The 23508-nt window shown below is 31.2% G+C and overlaps 1 protein-coding gene and 1 long non-coding RNA gene across 2 annotated transcripts; one reads left to right on the top strand and one right to left on the bottom strand.

Moving 5' to 3' along the window:
- Positions 1–7584: 7584 nt before the first annotated feature.
- LOC144554453 (uncharacterized) lies at positions 7585–9140 on the top strand. Its single transcript, XM_078302771.1, has 2 exons — positions 7585–7870; positions 8311–9140. The coding sequence occupies exons 1-2, from the start codon at positions 7632–7634 to the stop codon at positions 8996–8998; spliced, it is 927 nt and encodes a 308-aa protein (XP_078158897.1). The 5' UTR covers positions 7585–7631; the 3' UTR covers positions 8999–9140.
- An 11674-nt stretch (positions 9141–20814) lies between these two features.
- Positions 20815–21807, bottom strand: LOC144554709 (uncharacterized). The gene is made up of 2 exons (XR_013511714.1): positions 21616–21807; positions 20815–21503 (listed from the first exon to the last, which is right to left on the bottom strand). It is a non-coding gene; the product is annotated as an uncharacterized LOC144554709 (long non-coding RNA).
- Positions 21808–23508: the final 1701 nt, after the last annotated feature.

Genomic DNA, 23508 nt, shown 5'->3' with positions numbered 1-23508 from the left:
AATGATTGTTTTGTTTATGATTTTTTTTTATCTTTATTAATATTTTGTTTAATCGACCAATGAAATTTTGTCGCATATGCTGTCGCAAATGCACAACAATTCAGGTGATAAATTAATTAATTAATTTGTTCATTAGCCTTCCCTTTTTCCCAGCTAAAGATTCCATTTACGCACTGATTTTGATGCGCTATACAATGTATATATTAATGTACGAATTTTAACTAGTGTTATAAATAATGGTATATGCTCTCATTGGATAAACAAGGCACCGTTAAGTGATTAATTGAAAATAATTGATCATAATTGAGAATAATTGAACAATTAGTCAAAAAAAATTTGTAATAGTTTGATCACCGCTAACGACTAAACGATCTAAACAGTGGCTTTTACAACACTGATTTTACCGAATTTTTTATTAATATCCAAATTTAATATTAAATTTCAAAAAATAACCGGGTCAGTAACGTTTTTCGAAATCTATCCTTTCCGAAAATTTTTTTTCCGGAAACGGTAGCTACTTCCGGAAATTTTTTTTCCGGAAATAGGCTAAATCCGGAAAAAAAATTTCCGGAAATAGGATTTTTTTTTTTTTTCCGGAAAAATTTTATCCGGAAATAGGATTTTTTTTTTTTTTTTTTTTTAGAAAATTTTTTTTTCCGAAAATTTTTTTAATAGGAATTTTTTTTTTATTTTTCAGTTTTTATTTATAATTTATTTATTTTATTTTTTGTATTTAAGTATTACAAATATTTAATATAGTTTTTTAAAAAATAGATGGAATACTATATAATTTGATTTATTCGAAGGACTACTACAAATAATCCGGATCAACATTTTTCATGCCGGATTTTTTACGGCCGTAAAAAAAAATAATATAATATAATATATGCATATGTATATGTATATATAATATAATATATGTATATATAATATAATATATGTATATATAATATAATATATGTATATATAATATAATATATATGAAAATGAAGATATAAAATATGAGGTATGATGAGGTATAAAAAATATGAGGTATTGGAACCCTCGTTTAGTGCCTCAAAAATTCAGTTGAAGTTTTCGTTCAACGGTAGGCATTCAACGATCGGTATTTTCAAAGTTTTCAAAGTCCAAACAGTCGATCCAAACTGTTCAACATGATGGATATTTTAAAATGTGCTTGCAGATCAAATTTTACATTTTTCTAATATTTTTTACTATTTATTAAGATGGGTACAAAAATTCAAGGATTTTTTTTTTAAATAGAATTACTCTAAAATAATTAAACAGAACCAGCCTCGTAGAACTTGATTTTCGAAAAATAGCCTCCACCGATCCTACGGATCGGTGTAGAAAAAAAAATCCATTCTACACCGGTCCTAAGGACCGGTGGAGCATCTTTTTACCTTTTTTTGCACCCGGTAGAACATTGCCACAGAAAATCTGAATTTTTTCTACACCGATCCTACGGATCGGTGGAGGGTTGTTTTGCAAAAATAGGACCAACGGGGTCCTTCCTTCTCCTTCCTCCTTCCTCCTTCCTCCTTCCTCTTCTTCCTTCCAGCACCATTTGAACTCTTTTTTTTTTTTTATCCTCTCAGTATATTCTTTGAAGTGATACAACAGATATTGAAGTAATTACCAGAAAGAGCAACCATGTCTTTGGAAGAGAGGCCTTGAGCAGCAAATTTAGAGATGAGATTGCTGAGGCTAGATGTTGGAGGAGGAATGTCATTGTTTGCCTTCGTAAGGCTTGCGGTTTTCGCGTCTCTCCTTCCTAGTTTTGACATCCCAATTTGGACCTTCCAACTATGAAATTGAAAGAAATTAAATCAAAATTTGAATTTGAATTATTATTGAGGCCCTGCTATAATTTTGTAATTTCAGTTTTTTACTACAAATTAATAATAATCAGCAAAACTATTATAACATTCTCTCCTGCATTTTTCTTTAGAGGGAAATGATGACCAGTCATTTTTTATCACATAATCATAAAATTAATTTTGGAATTGTTGACGGAGCTTAATTCGTAGATTAAACTTACAGTAACAACACTATCTCTTGCGGTAATTGCCAGCATATCAGCACGTGAAACGATACCAGGGCACGCCTTCTCAACTGCAGATTTTATCAGATCAATTACTTCAAATCCTACGGAGGAGAAGGAAGAAGAGGAAGGAGGAAGGAGAAGGAAGGACCCGTCGGTCCCATTTTTGCAAAACAACCCTCCACCGATCCTACGGATCGGTGTAGAAAAAATTCAGATTTTCTATGGCAATGTTCTACCGGGCGCAAAAAAAGGTAAAAAGATGCTCCACCGGTCCCTAGGACCGGTGTAGAATGGATTTTTTTTTCTACACCGATCCGTAGGATCGGTGGAGGCTATTTTTCGAAAATCAAGTTCTACGAGGCTGGTTCTGTTTAATTATTTTAACGTAATTCTATTTTAAAAAAAAAATCAAAATTCAATGGTCTGAATATAGATAGCGATTTTGTTAAATACTTAATAAATAGTAAAAAAATTCAAAAAAAAATAAAATTTGATATGCAAGCACATTTTAACATATATATTATATTATATATACCTATACATATACATATACATATGCTTATATTATATTATATTATTTTTTTTTACGGTCATAAAAAATCCGGCATGAAAAATGTTGATCCGGATTATTTGTAGCAGTCCTTCGAATAAATCAAATTATATAGTATTCCATCTATTTTTTAAAAAACTATATTAAATATTTGTAATACTTAAATACAAAAAATAAATAAATTATAAATAAAAACTGAAAAAAAAAAATTCCTATAAAAAAAATTTCCTAAAAAAAAAAAAAAAAAAAAATCCTATTTCCGGAAATTTTTTTTCCGAAAACAGAGGCTGTTTCCGGAAAAAAATTTTCCGGAAAGGGTAGATTTCGAAAAACGTTACTGACCCGGTTATTTTTTGAAATTTAATATTAAATTTGGATATTAATAAAAAATTCGGCTGATTTTAGCACAAAATAAAAGTGTGAATTTTTAATTTTTATATACTGATTTTAATACAAATTTAAAGTATTATATATTATTTATCTCATATGAATATGAATATGAAATTGTGAAAGAAAATCGAACTCTCAATATTTGAATAACCACAGTTGTATACCATTTTCTTCTAACAAACTGTATCACCACTCATCTCCATCTGAATAGTATTAGTTAGTGTGTGGATTTTTATCTTAGAGGAATCTCATCTTTTGTAACCATATCCTACAAAAATAAAGATTTGTTAACAACTCCTCATGCGGTTCAATCTATAATTAATCTTCAGTAAACTTTTAAAAAAAAAAAAAAAATGAGAATCAAGCTCTATAATTATTTTATTGTTCAAACATTGGCGGTGTTTAAAATTTGTACAAGTTTGAAAAAGTAAACAAAAAGTTATATAATTACATTAAATATGATCAAAAGGAAAAACCAAAACCTCTTATAAACATGATTTCAAATTAGTAGGAATTTTAATTATTGCACCATTAAACCCAAAAATTTTATTTATACCCTAATAAAAAATAAATAAACCAAAACACCCTCGTTTGGTGAGAATTCAAAAACTACTTGTGCCGCTAAATCAAATAGCGACTCTAAAGACTGGGGACAGCCAATTGTCCCTGCAACCTTAGTCTAGGGGCCTCCAAATGAATTGGCGGTCTCATATTTTTTTATAGAAAATTTATGACTTCCTTGAAATATGTGCCACACTGATTGAAATTGTATTTTATTTTATTTTTAAATCCAACATAAGCAATCATGCTTAGAGATCTGTACTAAAAAAAAAAAAAATATGAGGCTGCCAATTCATTTGGAAACCTCTAGACTAGAGCTGCATGATCAATTGGTGGCTCTAGTCTTTGAGACTGCTAAATGAATTGACAGTCTGAGTGAATTTCAAATTTCCACTAATTAAATTGGAATGTTTTGATTTTTTTTTCCGTGAATATGGTACAAATAAAAATTTGGGCCGCTAAACATGTAACACATGAATATATATGAACAAGCCTAGTACATTAATTGATTTTCTAAATGTCTTCTATTTATGTTCATTGATTTTCTAGTTTCTATTTTTTTTTAATAAAATATCAGGAGTTCAATAATCTAGAGAGACTTTTTTTTTTTTACTAATCTTTCTATTAAAAGATGAAGACAGAGTTGTTTAATTGTCAACAATTTTTTATACGTTTTGCATAATTTACGAGTTAATTATGTCAAAATTAAAAACATGAAGAATAGCTCATGTTTCCATGGAAACCAAATAATAATTTTTTATTTCCCTTTTTTCATTTATAAAGATAATTCAGTTAAAAATTCATGTGATTTAGCATGAAATATTTGTAGAATTGTCACTTTTGCCCTTGTTTTTAGAATAGATAATCAATTGTAATAATTATCAGATTAATTTATAGTAAACAAACGAATATTTCAAGCGACATATATCCCATTTTCTATAGTTTGCTATTGGAATTCATTAATTTTTGGTTTATAAATTCCATAGTTCAAAGGAATTAATTTTTTGGCATAACATCTATTTGTTGCATTAATTTTCTCATAAATTTGCAATAAATTTGGAACTCATCATGATCTTATATGAAAAAATGAGAAAATTCATGGAGAGTTGGTTGTCAATTCTAACAAAGAAAAAAGATAGAAATAAAATAAATGGTGGTTGATAATTATGCATTGATCACAATATGACAGTTGTCGCTTCATGAATAGTCGGCGAATGACATGTCGACCCCACCGAACTCGACCTTTGCATCCGGATTTGATCATAGAAATTTCTGATGAACTCTTCAAATCGATCATCATCGGTTGCTTGATCATCAATGTTTTGAGAAGTAGAATTATCTACGGAAACCACCGGAGGAGGAGGAGGCGGCGGTTGTTGGAGTTTGCGGTTCTCGTGGTGGTGCAATTTTTTCAATCCACAAACAAGCAATTGCCATAAATCCTTTGAACTGCGTAGCTTCAATAGAAAGAGAGCGGTACGAAGGAGGCGCACCACCCTGCTACGTTTCTTCTTATTCGTCGACGGTTTGTCGGGGATGGATAGCAATTCTCTTATACTTTTGTTTTTGTTTTTCACCTCCATCTCCTTCTCCATTTTTACCTCCATCTATATATATATTTATGATTTTGGAGAGAAAACAGAGGGAGGGGCTCTCTGTTCTGAGAGAGAAAAAGGTACATTCTTTCCTATATATGTGTGTTTGTAGAGAGAGAGAGAGAGAGAGAATTGGAGAAACTAATAAAACCGTTTGCCAGAGTTTCTCTCTCTAATACTGAATAATCCAGCCTCAAATTTTTTTTCTTTTCAAGTAAGATCCAGCCTTACCTTAACCGGGTAAATATTTTAACAGATCTATTTTGACTTCATACAGGGCATGGACCATGTGCAGTACAGTTTTGATTCTATTGTTAGTACGCTTCATGAAGCTAAAACTGCTCTGTTAAACATTTTACCCTTCATTTTATAGTGCTTTAATTATTTATTTACTGGCAGTTCTGGAAACCTTTCTATATCCCAACCAACTGATTTCTAGAATCAAATCAAATAAAATCAATGTTTTTAATTTCTCTCTATTTCTTATTATATGTCATAATATAAAAAATATTCAGAAATTTTGTAATTATGTTATATTAGGACTTTCCATAAATTATGTTTCCGTAAAGACGTATTCTAACAAAATTTTATGATTTCTTCGACTAATTTTGTATAAGATCAAAAAGTTGAAAAATAAATACATTTAATTGTTTTCTTAAGTTGTAAATCTCTCATAAAAAAAGATAAGATAAATAGTTTGGAATTTTTGTTGTGGTGCACAATTTATTCACTAAAGCATGTGTGAATGATATATTTACAATTAATTTTATTTTGACTATAGATGCCTGACTCAATAATTTTTTTTAATCACAATTAAACTTTTAAAAAAATATATATATGTTTTAATCAAGGTTCTAAATAGCGTTTATCGTGTCATAGCGGGGAGCCTTCAAAAAAAGCTATAGCGAATAGCGATGCTATAGCGAAAGCTATTCCAAATAGCGTTTTTTATTTTTATAAAAATTATATTATATATTTGTACTAAATATCAACATTATTTAGTCTCATATAACAATAAATAATATCAAATTGATTAAAAAATTATAATATTCATATTGAACCAATACAAAGTCCAAATTGCGACTCAAAATATCTATAGTAATACTAATATCATAAACTATCGATCTTTTTCTATTTAAAATATCTTCAACATCATAACATAATTTATTTTTTTTCTATTTAAATTTCAAAATAACCTAGAAATTGAAAAGAAAAAAAATCATACTTCTAGTAAAATAAACAGATGATCCTTGAAGAAATTCTTGTTAGTCCCTAAAATTTTCATAATTTAGCAATTATTTATTTGATTTATCATCAGCTAAAAAAAACCAAGAGCAAAATGAAAAAATTATTATAGCAGACTTAAATTTGATATAATGTAATATTCATCAAAATTAAACAATATATTCACCATTTATTTATTTTAAAGCTCATATAAATTGAAAAAAAAAACAGCAAATGTTGCATAGCGCGCGCTATTTGCGCTATACGCTATACGCTATAGCGGACCGCTATTACCGCTATTACCACTATAGCGTCTGTAGCGCAAATAGCGTGTTTTAATGCCATAGCATAGCGTTTGGTCTCCAAAAACGCTATAGCGCGCTATTTAGAACACTGGTTTTAATAATTTGGATACATCTATCTGTCAAGTGAATGTTGATAAATTTTAATCGTTAATTTTTTTTTTTGAAGGACAGCACGAATCAATTCCATTGATGATTAAAAAAAGTATTTACAAATTTTAATAGTTAATTTTAAAATCGTAAATGAAAGACCAATCAAATTGTCCCAAATTTAACATTATTTAAACTATAGATAATTTATCTAAATTTTTTATAATTATTGAATTAATTGTAAATATTGTAAAAAAAAATATTGTCGAATTGGATGATACATCAGACGGTCGAGATGGGATCTAATTAACCCTTCATAATAAAATTTAAACAGAGAAAAGAATGGAAAAAATTTGAAGGACAGTTTGGTAAATTCACCTCTTCGATCTACTCGCCACTCGAGGGATACCGTTGGATAAATTATTTAACAGATAAAATTAGCTATATGCCGCGCACAAACCATATGAAACGCTGTTTTGATTCAATAGTAGGTGCGCTGCATTAAGCTAAAATAGCTCTGTTAAAAGTTTTACCCCTCCCATTCGTCGTATCTGACAGACCGCTTAATTGAACGAAAGGATGGGTCCGGATCCCCTAAAGTAACCCCAATTACGATTTCAAATTGTGACCGTCCGATCATAATTCGAATGCACAGAGTTCCTTTAATATTCGTGCCAGAGAAGATCAAATGATCCATCTAAACTCAAAATTTGAGTTACTTTAGGAGATCCGAATTTAAGAAGGGAAGCCCGAAGCCCTTCCCATTGGAAGTTACCGTTGCCACAGAATTCAAATTCAAACCCCAATCTCATTATCTCAATAGAAGAAGAGAAAGACAAAGAGAGAGATTGGGAAGAGAGAGAGAGAGAGAAATGGAGAGAGCAAAAGAGAGCAGCTTTGGTTTCTCATGGGCAGATGAGGTGGAGAGAGAAGAGGAACGAGAAAAGGAAAACCAAATTCGAATTCAAAGAGAGAAACACATCGGGGAAAAAGAAAACATCAAGAAATCTGATCCCTTTGGTGCAGCGAGGCCTCGTGAAGTGGTTTTGGAAGAGAAGGGGGTGGATTGGAAAATTCTCGATCAGGAATTTAATTTTGATTCCTCCATCAGGTTCTTTCTTTCTTTTTCTTTTCGTTTCTTTTCCCTTTTTTGTGAAATGTTTTGGTTAACCCTCAAAATTTGGGGTAAAGATTTTAACAAAACAGGTTAGCTTCATGCAGCACACGAATCATACGAGGGTTTATTGGATTCTATAGTCTCTGTGCTGCATGAAGCCAAAACTGCTCTGTTAAAAATTTAAAATATTTCTTTTTCTTTTCTTTGTCATTTTTTGTGAAATGTTTTGGTTAACCCTCAAAATTTGGGGTAAACCAAATGAACAGAAGAATTTTGGCTTCATTCTGCGCACGAATCATATCAGAGTTTTTTTGATTATATAGTGTGTGCGCTGCATGAAGCCAAATCTGCTCTGTGTAAATCTTTACTGCAAATATTTATAGGAACCAGAATTTTGTTTAGACCATCTCCTGACCTTTTTCTTGCTATTTCAGGGAATGTAAAACAAAGAAAAAACCAAACAAGAAACCTTTGCATATCCAAAATTCTCGAACTAATTTGCCGTGTCAGCAAACTGTTTCCTGTGAAGAGCTTGTCCCCCCTTTAAAATACCCCCCCAAAAATATCAATTCTGTTTTTGAAGAAATCCACCGGGCCCGCAAACCAAAACCCGATACCTGCCCGAACGTAATGGGTTCAAATGCAAAACGGGTTTCGACGGACTCCAGTAACGGGTTGTTGGCCTGTGGTGGGGCACCACCACATCAGCCTCACAATGAACATCGGGTTTCAAAGTGTTCCAGAAATCAAAATACCTTGTCGAATCTGAACAGGGTATTAGTGAATTGTAATAGCAAAAAGGAGAAGACGGGATCTAATTTTGAAGCAAAATCAGGTAAAGAAAATGAAATGAAAGAAGAAGCACAAGTTCAGAGGAGAGTTCTAGTTGAATTAAATAATTCCAGTTGCCAGAAAGTACCTTGCAGCAACAGCTACTTTGGTGTACTGGAACTGTTAGAACCGAGTTCACCGGAGAAATCCAATTCAAAGAAAAGAAATGCTGTATCATCAGCAAATGAAGAATTTGAAGATAATTTTGTAGCTGAATTGGAACCGGGAAAGAAGAACCGAGATAAGCCAATGATCAGGAAAACAAAAAGGGGGAAGAGATCAAACAAATAGTTGATCCCGGTGTTGTTGTTTTACCAGTTGGTATTTAATATTTTGCTGCTAAATTTAGGAAATTGGGACTTAATTTCCTGCTTTATTTTAGGTACTAGTGATTTTGTTGGAATCAGAACTTATGAAACATCTTATTGAAGTACCTTTTAGAGTTTGATAATTTTAGTATATTATGATTTTGCCAGATCTGAGCCACCAGGCTGTGTATTAATTTATGAAATAACTGGTTTGCACAAGTCAGAGCTTCTATAGAACCGTGGCACCTTGATCCAGTACAGTAATAATGTATTGACAATATTTTTTTTTCATTACAAGTGTAGATAATGGAGTGCGTATCCAAATCTGAGATATCTCATATTTTGCGTGACTGACGCATCCAGTGCCTATTCGGGGATAGTGCATATTTTGAGATTCATGCAGAACGTATTTGAGCGGATGAGATTTTCCAAAAAGTCAGGCAAAATATGAGAAAAATTTAAAAGTAGAGTCTAAACATGATTCAAGTTGCAAAGAGTAAATATATTATTTTATTTGATGCTGCCCAAAAACAGAATAATTTTCTCTGTGAAAGCCAAACGAATCAATCTCCTAATTAAAGAGCAACTATATATATTGTACACAAAGTATAATAAAAATATTTAGAATATATGACACCTCTCTTCTACATACAGCATCCAACAGCTAGATTAAGGAGCGCAATTAACTCCTGGATTACAGTTGGATACCTTGTTAGTACCTGCCTGGGGACTTGGTGGATTATTTGAGCTTGAAATTGGTCTGTCTTCTTCTCCCACATCAATCCCTATATATATATCCATCATTTAAGAAAGGAATTCAGACTCTAATTGATTGATTGCTTCATAAACTTGATTTCATCTGAAAAGATCGATTGATAGCTAGAGAAAGTACGTACCAGTTGCCTTGTTCTGTGTGAGGATTAATCGGGCGGCGTTAGTAGAAGGTAAGACATGAGAGGTGGTTAAAAGTAAGAAGAGCATGCAAATGCAGAGACCAGAATTAAGAGCCATATCAATTTATCTTGTTTTTCTTTGTGCTACTGATTACTGATACATATATACCAATCCCTATATATATATATATAGAGAGAGAGAGAGACGGATGTGGGAGTTTGGAATCCAAAAGTCCAAGTCACATTTTGATATTCTTCAATGAGTCAGTCTATGGTACTATGCATATCATGGGTTGTTACCGTGCTACGACTCTATATTCGAGTTTTCAAATCCTAACGGTCGATCTGAACCGTTCATCTTGTTCTCCATATTAATATGTGTTTGGAGACTAAATTTTACATTTTTTGAAATTTTTTACTATTTTTTTAGATATTTAGAAAATCACTTGATCTAAAAATTCTGAACCATCCAAAAACAGTGGTTTTTCAATAAATCTAAAAAAATAGTAAAAAAATTTTAAAAAATGTAAAATTTGGTCTCCAAACACATATTAATATGGAGAACAAGATGAACGGTTCGGATCAACTGTTAGGATTTGAAAACTCGAATATAGAACCGTAGCACGGTGCCAAATCGTAATATGCATAGTACCATAGACTCACTCTTCTTCAATTCTTAGCAACATATAAAAATAAGACTGTCAAATGAATACCTGAAAATTAGTTCATGCATGCATGCTTGCACTTGTCAATATATAAGATGTATTAGCTATTCCCACGAGTTCTAAATTCTAATAGGAAAAATGACTTTATGCAGACTTCTTTAGCTTCAATTCCCACGAGTTTTAATAGGAAAAATTGTGAAGTTTCAACTACTTTCGAAGCTATTCAAACTTGACAACTCAAAACATTCTTGCTTCTAATACTCCAAAGTCCAAATAATAATTACAATGACTGACATCATAATCGTCAAACAAAACAAAATTTAATATAAAATATGAGTGTTTTGTTTCCCAATAATTATATAATGCACCATTAGTTACTTTTTCGTTTTGTTTCCAATTAAATTCCTAATAGCTTTTAAATAATTAATATCAAACTAATTGTTGAAACAAAACAAAAAATAACTAGGTGTTCAAATATGCATACGGGCATGATGAATCATGTAAATATAAAAATAATAAAGTAAAAATAATTCAATAAAATAAGAATTAATATAAAAATTGAAACACAAGACTAGAAATAACTTCAAATATAATTTTAACAATGCAATAATTGTTCAAATAACTAATATAATCTTGCTATATAAGTTCAGTAATGAAATATGATATATGTATAATTTTATTTATCTAAATCAGTGATTAGTATCAATGCACTTAATATAAATTGATTTTAGCATTATATATCTACAAAAAAAAAGGTAAAAAGGAAAAAAAAAACATCCATCCTAACAAAATTCTAAAAAATTTCATAAGTTAAATGACTTTGGCATTCACAAATTGTCCCAATCCCATTTTCAAAAGTTCCTATTCCCATAAAAATTCCCATTACTGAACATGCCTATAAGGATATTTCTGTTTAATAATAAATTTGTACTACTTTTCTTTCTCCTAATTAACTTTTCTATCATACGCGTCTTTCTTCACAAAGAGTTGATCCCTATTTCATCACATTTGAAATTTTCGCATCCTCTGTTAATTTGTTTTATCCGTTGAATATATAGTATGTATTCCTCTGTTGACCTGGTCATAAGTCTTCAGTTTCGCACAATTTGAGAAGCTCAACGATACTCTTTGCGATAAAAGGGTATCAATGAATGGAATAATAGGTATCAATGATACTCTTTCTTACTTTTTTATTTTTTAGTGTCGTATTTAATAATATAAATACAAAATAATATTTCTTTTATTAAAATGGTAGTTCGGGAGTCTTGGTGCCACCCCAACCTTTCAAACTTCAAAGGCGATTTTTTTGTGTGGTCAAGAAACTTCATTGTTGAGTTAGCTTAAAACTTCAATATCCAATCAACAACTTCAAATCTACTTCACTTATCTTGATATAGATTAGATTAGAGTGCTTAGATCTTAAGTGTTCTTTGTGAGAGCCATTTGAATAATCGATTTATTATACCCGTGTGACTTCACGATTATTGTTCAAAGAGCTCACCAGTTGGAGCGTTTGTGCTCATCAATTGTTATAGCTAGGTGACTTACCGCTTGTAGGGCTAAAGGGCTCACTGGTTAGAGTGTTTGTGCTCGCATATATGTTATAAATTTTCTTTCTTTGAGATCTTTCATGATTAATTATAAACAATTCAATTAATAGCCCAAAGATCACCAATACCGAATATTTCACAAACAAAGCTTAATATGATCTATTGTTTAAGATGACATACCTTGATTAACAGCGGAAGATGTAATGGCTGCCATCTTCTTTCTTCTGACTCCTGACGGTTACTCTTCTTCTTAGAATTCGGTTTCTCTCTCTAACCCTATTTCTTTATGCGTTTCTTGATGGAGAAGAATGCGACTCTTGGTAGGGAGAGAGAGGACCCAATCCTTTATATAACATTTAACTTTAAATCTGGTACGTCCATCATATACCAATTCAACGCTTAAGATTAATCACAGATCTAATGCTCTATTTATGACTTAATTAATCGGGTCACATTAAGATTAGAAACTGCATAACGTTAAAAGTAAATGAGCCATTTGCAGTTTCTAATAGCAGATTTCTAACAATATACTCATAGTTAACTCAAGCTTCTAGCCTCAAACACTACACGAGTTGGTCGGTGACTTTCTGCGTGTGTTGGGCTCACCGGATCACGAGTTGTAACATTTCTTATTGGATAATAGAAAGGTGCATCGACGAGGTTGCGTTGCCTCGGAGATGTGGGCATTTTAAGCCGCGAACTCCGTACGTAATCATATCGCGTGTCAATTTGTTTAACACTTCTATTTAAATTTGATTATGATTTATTTTCATTTTTTAATACTTATCCAAAAACAGTTTAGAATTTCAAAAGACACCGTATATACCTCTCTCTAGGTGCTATTAGAGACAACAAAGTGGTATCATAGTAAGTTAACTTGAATTAAGATAAACTTAATTTGAGCTTTTCTAGATCCAAGATGGCACCAAATGGCCGGGTTTGTGAAAGAACCCCCCGGTTTTCAGCCAAATCACAAATATCTTTAGCTATTTGAAAAGGCTAATGATCAATTATTTTAATATTCTTGAGATTTAGGACATTGTAGAAAAGGGATATGTACCAATATATAACAAAATCACCAACCAATGACCACCTAATCCAAATATGAAAAGAAAGAGAACCATTATGTGGTAAATGCTATACTTAGTTCGGTTACTAATCGGTTGCTTTATTATTCGGTAACATGACTAATGCCCATGATATGTGAGAGGTTCTAACAAATCAATTTGAAGAAAAATACTTAAATCAAAGGACAAAGATGATGATGGTTGAACAAGAGATCAATCTTGTGTTGGTGGCCAAGTTCAGTGGTGATGGATGTAGACTTAATTATAGTAAGGACATCACCGACGAGAGGATCATCGAAATTGTATAGAGCATTGCCCTTTCCAAGAACAAGGACTCAGATGATTTATGTGAAATCTCAACAAACTCTGCTAGTGAGATATATCTATAACTTGACCTAAATGGTAATAAAATCAAAATTAACTTGACTAACAATTGCAAATTAACCAATGAGACAAGTATTTCTTTTAAAGAGGGCCAATCACAAAGAGGAAATTAAATTGAGATCTCTCTTTGATTAATCCAATAAGACATTACTTAGAAAGGAAGATACAATACAAAATTTGAGATTCAAAATTCTCGAACTAATTTGCCTTGTCAGCAAACTGTTTCCTGTGAAGAGCTTGTCCCCCCCTTAATATACCCCCCAAAAAAAAATATCAATTCAGTTTTCGAAGAAATCCATCGCAAGCTGAAAATCAAATATGACAAATACATAATTTTCACAGGTTCAAATGTGAAACGGGTTTCAACGAACTCCAGTAACGCATTGACTTATTGAATCTGAACAGGGTTTTAGTGAATTGTAATAGCAAAAAGGAGAAGATGGGATCTAATTTTGAAGCAAACTCAGGTAAAGAAAATGAAATGAAAGAAGAAGCACAATTTCAGAGGAGAGTTCTAGATGAATTAAAGAATTCCAGTTGCCAGAAAGTTCCTTACAGCAACAGCTACTTTGGTGTACTGGAACTGTTGGAACTGAGTTCACCAGAGAAATCCAATTCAAAGAAAAGAAGTGCTGTATCATCAGCAAATGAAGAACTTGAAGATAATTTTGTAGCCGAATTGGAAGCGGGAAAAGAAGAACCGAAATAAGCTAATGATAAGGAAAGCGAAAAGGGAGAAGAGATCAAACAAATAATTGATACCGGCCGGTGTTGTTATTGTACCAGTTGGTATTTAATATTTTGCTGCTAAATTTAGGAAATTGGAACTTAATTTCCTGGTTTCTTTTAGGTACTAGTAATTGTTTTGTATCGGAATCATAACTAATGAAAACATTTTATTCAAGTACCTTTTGGAGTTTGATAATTTTAGTATCTTTTGATTTTGCGAATCTGAACCACCAGGCTGTGTTAATCTATGAAAGAACTGGTTTGCACAAGTCAAAGCTTCTATAGAACAGTGGCACCTTGATCCAGTACAGTAATAATGTATTGACAATATTTATTTTTCATTACAAGTGTAGATAATGGAGTGCGTATCCTCTGAGATATCTCATATTTTGCGTGACTGACGTGTCCGGTGCATATTCGGGGATAGCGCAGGGGGGCAGTATTATTTGAGCTTTGAGATTCGTGCATAACGTATTTGAACGGTTGAGATTTTCCAAAAAGTCAGGCAAAATATGACAAAAATTTAAAAAGTAGAGTCTAAATTAACATGATTCATTGTTGCAAAGAGCAAATATATTATTTTCTTTGATGTTGCCCAAAATCATAATAATTTTATTTGTGAAAGCCAAAGGAATGTATGTCCTAAAGAGCAACTATATTGTACACAAATAAGAATAATAAAATATTTATAATACATGGCCTCTCTTGTACAGCATCAAACATATGAAGTAGGAGGGCTGGGTGGGCACTGGCCACACCTGGTTCCTGGGTGAGGATTTGGATCTGGACTTGGAATATTTGATCGCTCTTCTCCGTCAATCCCTATATATATATATATATATATATATATATCCATCATTTAATTTAAGAAAGGAATTCAGATTCTAATCAATTGATTGCTTCATAAACTTTATTTCATCTGAGCTAAATTAGCTTTTCAGAAAGAGAAGAGAGAGAGAGAGAGAGAGAGAGAGTACGTACCGGTTGCCTTGTTCTGTGTGAGGATTAATCGGGCGGCGTTAGTAGAAGATAAGACATGAGAGGAGGTTACAAGTAAGAAGAGCATGCAAATGCAGAGACCAGAATTAAGAGCCATATCAATTTATCTTGATTTTCTTTGTGCTACTGAATACTGATACATATATAACAATCCCTATATATATATATATATATATACGGATGTGGGAGTTTGGAATCCAATTATCCAAAAGTCCAAGTCACATGCATATGTATATAAGACTGTGAAATCAAATACCAGAAAATTAGTTCATGCATGCATGCTTGACTTGACAATATATAAGACTATTAGAGCATCTACATCCCTGAAATTCTTGGAGTTTCTAAATAACTGTTAACTAATTTTTAGAAATTTTATCTCTAAAAGTTTATAAACCCTCACATCCCTGAAACTCAAAATTAGAGTTTCTTAATTGCCACATCAGCAAATAAATTACAAGAGAAAAGAATTTCAGCGAATTATTTGGCCACGTCAGAGTTTATAAACGGTTTCTTATTAAGAAACTTTGGAGCAAAGATGCTAAATAAGAAATCCATCTGCATCCTTGAAAATGGTTTAGAAACTGCCACATCACATTAGAAACTCAAAGAGTTTCAGAGATGTAGATGCTCTTATAGCCCTGTTGGGTTCCCATGTGTTCTAACAGGAAAAATGACTTTATATTATGACTTCTTTTGCCTTGCATTCACATGAGTTCTAATAGGAAAAATGTTAAGCTTCAATTACTTTCACTTTCGAAGCTATTCAATCCTGACAATCCAAAACATGATTCTTGCTTCTAATACACCAAAGTCCAAATAATAAATACAATAACTGAAATCATAATCGTCAAACAAAACACAATTTAATACCAAATATGAGTGTATTGTTTCCCAATAATTATGCCGAATTTTTTATAAATATTAAAAAAACTAACCAAAGTTGGACTGCATTTTGAAATCTACTCAAACCACAAAAAACTTTTGCGGAAATTCAGTCTAAAACCGCAAAAAAAAATTGCGGTTTTGCCAAAACCAACAGTTAAGAAAAAAACCCGCAAAATTTTTTTGCGGTTCCAACTTTTTTTCTATTTTTTATTTAAATAGAAATATTTATAATTTATTTATTTTTTGTATTGAAATATTAGAAATATTTAATATATTTCTTTGAAAATATATAGAATACTATATAATTTAATTTATTAGAAATACTGCTACAAATAACCCGCATCAACATTTTTTATGCCGGATTTTTTGTAGCTGTAAGAAAAATTAATATATTTCTTTATGTGTTATTGAAAAAAATTAAAAATGTTTGGATTCTCAGTTATTGATCCCGGTTCAAAAGTCACTTCTAAGTAAATATATAAAATATTGTTATCCTTCTAGTACATTTAAATTCTAAAAAATTGTATTTATTTTTGAAAAAAAAAGAAAATTTTTATGTTATTTAATGATTGTTATTACTTATTAAAAAATTATCAAAATAGATACAACTTTTTATAAATTAAATGTACTAGAAGAATCATAATATTTTCTGTATTACCTAGAAGTGACTTTTAAACAGGGATCAATAACTCAGAACCCAAGCATTTTTTTTTAATAACTCATAAAGAAATATATTAATTTTTCTTACAACCGCAAAAAATCCGGCTTGAAAAATGTTGATCTGAGTTATTTGTAGCAATCTTTCTAATAAATCAAATTATATAGTATTCCATCTATTTGAAAACAAATATATAATTTTTCTAATATTTCAATAAAAAAAAAAAATAAATTATAAATATTTCTATTTAAATAAAAAAATCTGAAAAAATGAAAAAAAAGTTGGAACCCCAAAATTATTTTTTGCTTGTTTTTTTTAATACCTGGTTTTGGTAAAAACGCAATTTTGGACTGAATTTATGCAAAATTTTTTGCGGTTTGGACAAATTTCGAAAACCAGTCCAACTTTGGTTAGTTTTTAAATTTAATTATTTTTTTGGATATTTGTAAAAAAATCGGATAATTATCTAATGCACAATTAGTTACTTTTTGTTTTGTTCCCAATTAAATTCCTAATAGTTTATAAATAATTAATATCAAATTGAGTGTTGAAACAAAACATAAAATAACTAGGTCTTCAAATATGCATACGGGCATGATGAATCATGTAAATAGAAAAATAATAAAGTAAAAATAATTCAACAAAATAAGAATTAATATAAAAAGCGAAACACAAGACTAAAAATAACTTTAAATATAATTTTAACAATACAATAATTGTTCAAATACAAAACTAAAAATTATTAAAAAAATATAATTTCAAAGTACAAGAAATTTAAATTCTAAAAAAAATACAAGACTAGTTTTTAAGTTTCTATTCTGACAACTAATATAATCTTGCCATATAAGCTCAGTAGCTTTTTGTGAAATATGATATATGTATAATTATATTAATCTGAATTAGTGATTAGTATCAATGCATTTAATATAAATTGATTTTAGCATTATCTCTACAAAAAAAAAAAAACCATCCTAACAAAATTCCCATGTATTTGCTGAATATCTATATTCTAAATTTTTTCATAGGTCAGATTCACAAATTGAAATTCTCAATCCCATTTTCAAAAGTTCTTATTCTCATAAAATTCCCACATTACCCTATAAGGATATTTCTGTTTAATAATAAATTTGTACTATTCTTTCTCCTAATCAACTTTTCTATCATACGCGTCTTTCTTCACTAATAGTTGATCCCTATTTCATTACATTTGTTTTTATCCGTTGAATATATAGTATGTATTCCTCTGTTGACCTGGTCATAAGTCTTTCAGTTCACACATGCAATTTGAGAAGCTCAATTTTCGTTGGCTTAATTTAGTAAATAAATTGACCTCTCCAGTCTCCATACGATATAAGGGTGGCAATCCGTGATTTTTATATATAAGAAAATTGAAAAACAAAATATTAAAAACGAGAATGGTTCTGTGAAAATTTTAAAAACAAGAAAGGTTCCACGACTCATGGCGTCCCTGAGGGACGCCATACCAAATTCAAGTTCGACGAAAAAAAAAAAAAAATTGAAAAACCAGGGACGCCATGGCATACCCCAGCCCAAAAAAAAAAAAAAAATAAATAAATAAATTCCAGGGACGCCATGGCATATCTAGTCCCATATACAAATCGCTCTTTTTCAGCTAAAAACGCTAAGTAAAGTTTCATTTTCAGCTTTTGTATATGGGACGGGATATGCCATGGCGTCCCTGGAATTTTTTTAATTTTTTTTTTTTTTTTTTTTTTTTTTTTTTCTGAAATTCTTGGGCTGGAATATGCCATGGCGTCCCTGGTTTTTCAAAATTTTTTTTTTTTTTTCATCGGACTTGAATTTGGTATGGCGTCCCTCAGGGACGCCATGAGTCGTGTACCCCTTCTTGTTTTTAAAATTTTCACAGAACCATTCTCGTTTTTAATATTTTGTTTTTCAATTTTCTTATATATAAAAATTGCGGGGTGGCAATGAATGCAATAATAACGGCCATTTTTATTAAAACCCTAATTGATAGGAAGATACTTTTCGGCCCATATTAGAAAAGTAAATGTATTTTCTAGCCCATGCTAGATTTCACAAATATTTATGGCCCATATTAGAAAACAGAAAAATACTTTCCCCATCCTTGCTTCTTCTTTTTTTTTGTCCGTTGCATGTTTTGTAACTGTAAACCAAAGAAGGTTGGGATGTAATTTTGTAGATAATGGAGTGCGTATCCTCTGAGATATCTCATATTTTGTGTCCGGTGCATATTTGGGGATAGCGCGCGAGGGGGGGGGAGAGTATTATTTGAGCTTTGAGATTTGTGCAGAACGTATTTGAACGGTTGAGATTTAAAAAAAAGTCAGGCAAAATATGACAAAAATTTAAAAAGTAGAGTCTAAATTAACATGATTCATGGTTGCAAAGGAATGTCTGTCCTAAAGAGCAACTTTATTAATTGTACACAAAATAAGAATAATAAAATATTTATAATACATGCATGGCCTCTCTTCTATATGAAGCTAGCATCCAACAGCTAGATTAAGGAGGGCAATTACCTCCTGGATTACTTGGATCACATCTACGGACTACGGTGCAATCCCTTGTGATTAGCTGCCCGGGGACTTGCTGGTTTTGTGTTTGGAATTTATCTGTCTTCTTCTCTGATGTCAATCTCTATATATTCAGACTATAATTAATTGATTGCTTTATAAACTTAATTTCTTCTGAAAAGATCGATAGAGTACGTACCAGTTGCCTTGTTCGATCTGTGTGAGGATACGGGCGGCGTTAGTAGAAGGTAAGACATGAGAGGCGGTTACAAGTAAGAAGAGGATGCGCGCAAATGCAGAGGACAGAAAGAGGCCTCGTTGCCATAGTAGTCTTAATTATCTTGTTTTTGTTTGGGCTATTGATACATGTATACCAATCCTATATTAGCTATATATAGACGGTTTCAAAGTTTCCACAATCATTTTCTACATTTTCAAAGTTTAAATCGTCGATCCAAACCGTTCAACATGATCTCCACAATAAAATAAACTTCTCAGTGAAGAACATATATATCTTGCTAATTAAATGAAGAAATGGACCTTATAAAAATACATGACCAATATTGACTTAATTTCAATTAATTATACATGCACATTGACAGCATCATTAAACCAGGTACAATTAATTGTCTTCTTAAATACGATGAAATGAAATCAAATCGTCTGCCCCCAGAGTCTCTGCGCAATGGGACCGGGGTGGGATCGGTTACTGTTTAAGGGTTTAATTATTGTTACTGTTTTTAAATGAGTACCACCCTTGCTTCTTCTTTTTTTTGTCCGTTGCATGTTTTGCAACTGTAAACCAAAGAAGGTTGGGATGTAATATTTTATTCTCACCGTACCTATATATTCTTCAAAAAATTACTGTTGAGTTCTTACACATTTAATATGGAAATAAAATTATGTGTTATGTAATATGCATAGCATCAATCGTCTGTGCTCCGGTTACAAATCTTGATTTTTGTGGTTCAAACCATCAATCCTAAAACAGTTAAATTTAATCTTCATCTCAAAATTTTCTAAAAAAAAAAAATCAGATACTTTTTAGGATTGTTTGCCTAAAAAATTTAGATAGTGAGAAAATCAATCCTACCAGACGGTCTGCATTTTTTTTCAAAGCATTGAATTTAGTATCTTTTGATTTTGCGAGATCTGAACCACCAGGCTGTGTGTTAATTTATGAAAGAACTGGTTTGCACAAGTCAGAGCTTCTGAGATATCTCATTACAAGTGTAGATAATGGAGTGCGTATCCTCTGAGATATCTCATATTTTGTGTGACTGACGTGTCCGGTGCATATTTGGGGATAGCGGGGGGGGGGGGGGGGGGGGGCAGTATTATTTGAGCTTTGAGATTCGTGCAGAACGTATTTGAACGGTTGAGATTTTCCAAAAAGTAAGGCAAAATATGACAAAAATTTAAAAAGTAGAGTCTAAATTAACATGATTCATGGCTGCAAAGAGCAAATAAATTATTTTCTTTGATGTTGCCTAAAAACAGAATAATTTTCTGTGTGAAAGCCAAAGGAATATCTGTCCTAAAGAGCAACTATATTAATTGTACACAAAATAAGAAGAGTGAGTCTATGGTACTATGCATATTACGATTTGTTACCGTGCTACGACTCTATATTCGAGTTTTCAAATCCTAATGGTCGATCCGAACCGTTCATCTTGTTCTCCATATTAATATGTGTTTGGAGACCAAATTTTATATTTTTTGAAATATTTTTACTATTTTTTTAGATTTATTGAAAATCACTGTTTTTGGATGGTCCAGAACTTTCAGATCAAGTGATTTTCAATAAATCTAAAAAAATAGTAAAAAAATTTCAAAAAATGTAAAATTTGGTCTCCAAACACATATTAATATGGAGAACAAGATGAACGGTTCGGATCGAATGTTAGGATTTGAAAACTCAAATATAGAGCCGTAGCACGGTAACAACCCGTGATATGCATAGTACCATAGCCTCACTCAAATAAGAATAATAAAATATTTATAATACATGACCTCTCTTCTACTTGCAATGTCCTCCTGAATTATTTGGATTTCCTGTACAGCCGGAATTGATGGAACCATGTGCCTGGGGACTTGGTGGATTTGAGCTTGAACTTGATCTGTCTTCTCCCACAATCCCTATATATATAACCGTCATTTAATTTAAGAAAGGAATTCAGATTCTAATTGATTGATTGCTTCATAAACTTAATTTTATCTGAAAAGATCGGGAGAGAGAAGCTATACGTACCAGTTGCCTTGTTCTGTTTAAGGATTCGGGCGGCGTTAGTAGAAGGTAAGACATGAGAGGAGGTTACAAGTAAGAAGAGCATGCAAATGCAGAGGCCAGAATTAAGAGCCATATTGGGGAATTAATGGGAATTATCTTGTTTTTCTTTGTGCTACTGCATACTGATACATACCAATCATATATATAGACCTCAAATAAGTGTCTATTAATCGGGTGACCTCAAAAGTCCAAGTCACATTTTGATATTCTTCGATTCTTAGCAATATATGCATGAACTACTTTTCAATATATATATAAGACAGTCAAATCAATACTTGAAAATTATTTGTACTACTTTTCTTTCTTCACTAAGATTTTCATGCACAAAGAGTTGATCCCTATTTTATCCCATTACATTTGAAATTTCCGCATCCTATATATCAAATCTCATCCTCTTAATTCTCTTTTTTATCAGTTGAATAGTATCTATTCCTCTGTTGGTAAGTCTTCAGTCCACACAATATGAGGAGCTCAATTTTCGTTGGCTTAATTGAGTAAACAACTTGAGCTCTCCTTACGATATAAGGGTGGCAATGAATGAAATAATAGGTATCAATGATACTCTTTTTTCCTTTTTATTTTGTATCTGTCGTACTTAATAATATAAATACAAAATATTTTTTTTTATTAAAATGGTAGTTTTGCAAGTCTTGATGTTACCAATTTAGTTTTGCAATTTTCAAAGTCCCAACACAACAATTGATGATCCGAACTGTTAGTTGTAATATTTATATTAAATGTGCTTGGAGATAAAATTTTACATTTTTTAGAAACTTTTTACTATTATTAAGATGGTTTGGGAATCGTTGATTTTAATAACAGTAAAAAAAACTTTTGCACCATTGAAAACAACGATTTACAACTATCTTAATAAATATTAAATAAATTCCACAAAATGTAAAAACTAGTTTAATGTAGATATCATGTTGAAAGGTTTGGGTATACCAATTTTTTTTACTATTTTTTATGATTTATGAAAGATGACAAAAAATGATCTAAAAGTAAAAGAAAATTATCAATGTTTTCGGTCATTTTTCTTTCATAAATCATAAAAAATAGTAAAAGAATTTCCAAAAATAGTAAAAATTGGCATTCTATGAGTTATATAACCAATTTACTGAGCTATTTAGTTCGAAGTTTCAAATACAATTTTTTAAAATTTGGATTGGTAGCACTTCGGCCGAAGTGCTACCGAAAGCATATTAGTTAATATATAGAGAGAGAGAGAGAGAGAGAGATAGAGAGGCTCACTTTTTCCTTTACTAGCCAAGCCATATGGGTTTAAGCTAATTCCGATTTATCCTAAATCCTATTTCACAATTGAACTTAAATATGTAAAATAACTATGTATTGTATACAATGTAAATTTTATAGTTAATTAAAATAATCATTGGTGTTTATAATAAGTTGATCATGAATGTGTCATGTGAGGTGTGGGTCTTTAGTGTGTAGTAATTGAGATGTAATTAATTTTAGAGCTTACTACTTTGTCCATGGGTTCTCAACTAAGGTTAAGATTAAGATTAAGATAGCAATACAATATCCATTCAGAAAGATAATGATAACATAATAGCCTCCATTTAGGCAATTAAGCTTATATTGCATACATTATGTCACATAGTTAAATGTCAGACAGAGTCCCCAATAAAGGTTCAAATAATTGAAAAAAAAAAAGCCCATTGGTTATGCACTCAAGTGGTATATGACTTGTTTAAAGGAAGATTTAACTGCTATACTTAGCTAACTTGTTTAAAGGAAGGTTTAAAGGAAGGTCACATAGTTACATGACTAGAGCCCATGATATGTGGGAGGTTCTAACAAATCAATTTGAAGGATATACTCAAATCAAAAGGG

The sequence above is a fragment of the Carex rostrata genome, chromosome 5 (genome assembly GCF_964058835.1).
Source record: "Carex rostrata chromosome 5, lpCarRost1.2, whole genome shotgun sequence".
Lineage (NCBI taxonomy): Eukaryota > Viridiplantae > Streptophyta > Magnoliopsida > Poales > Cyperaceae > Carex > Carex rostrata.
This window is presented reverse-complemented; position numbering and strand designations above follow the sequence as displayed.

Coding starts and splice junctions, on each gene's coding strand:
- LOC144554453 (XM_078302771.1), top strand. CDS start 7,632: ATGGAGAGAGCAAAAGAGAGCAGCTTTGGTTTCTCATGGGCAGATGAG. Junction 7,871..8,310: donor AATTTTGATTCCTCCATCAG/GTTCTTTCTTTC, acceptor TTGCTATTTCAG/GGAATGTAAAACAAAGAAAA.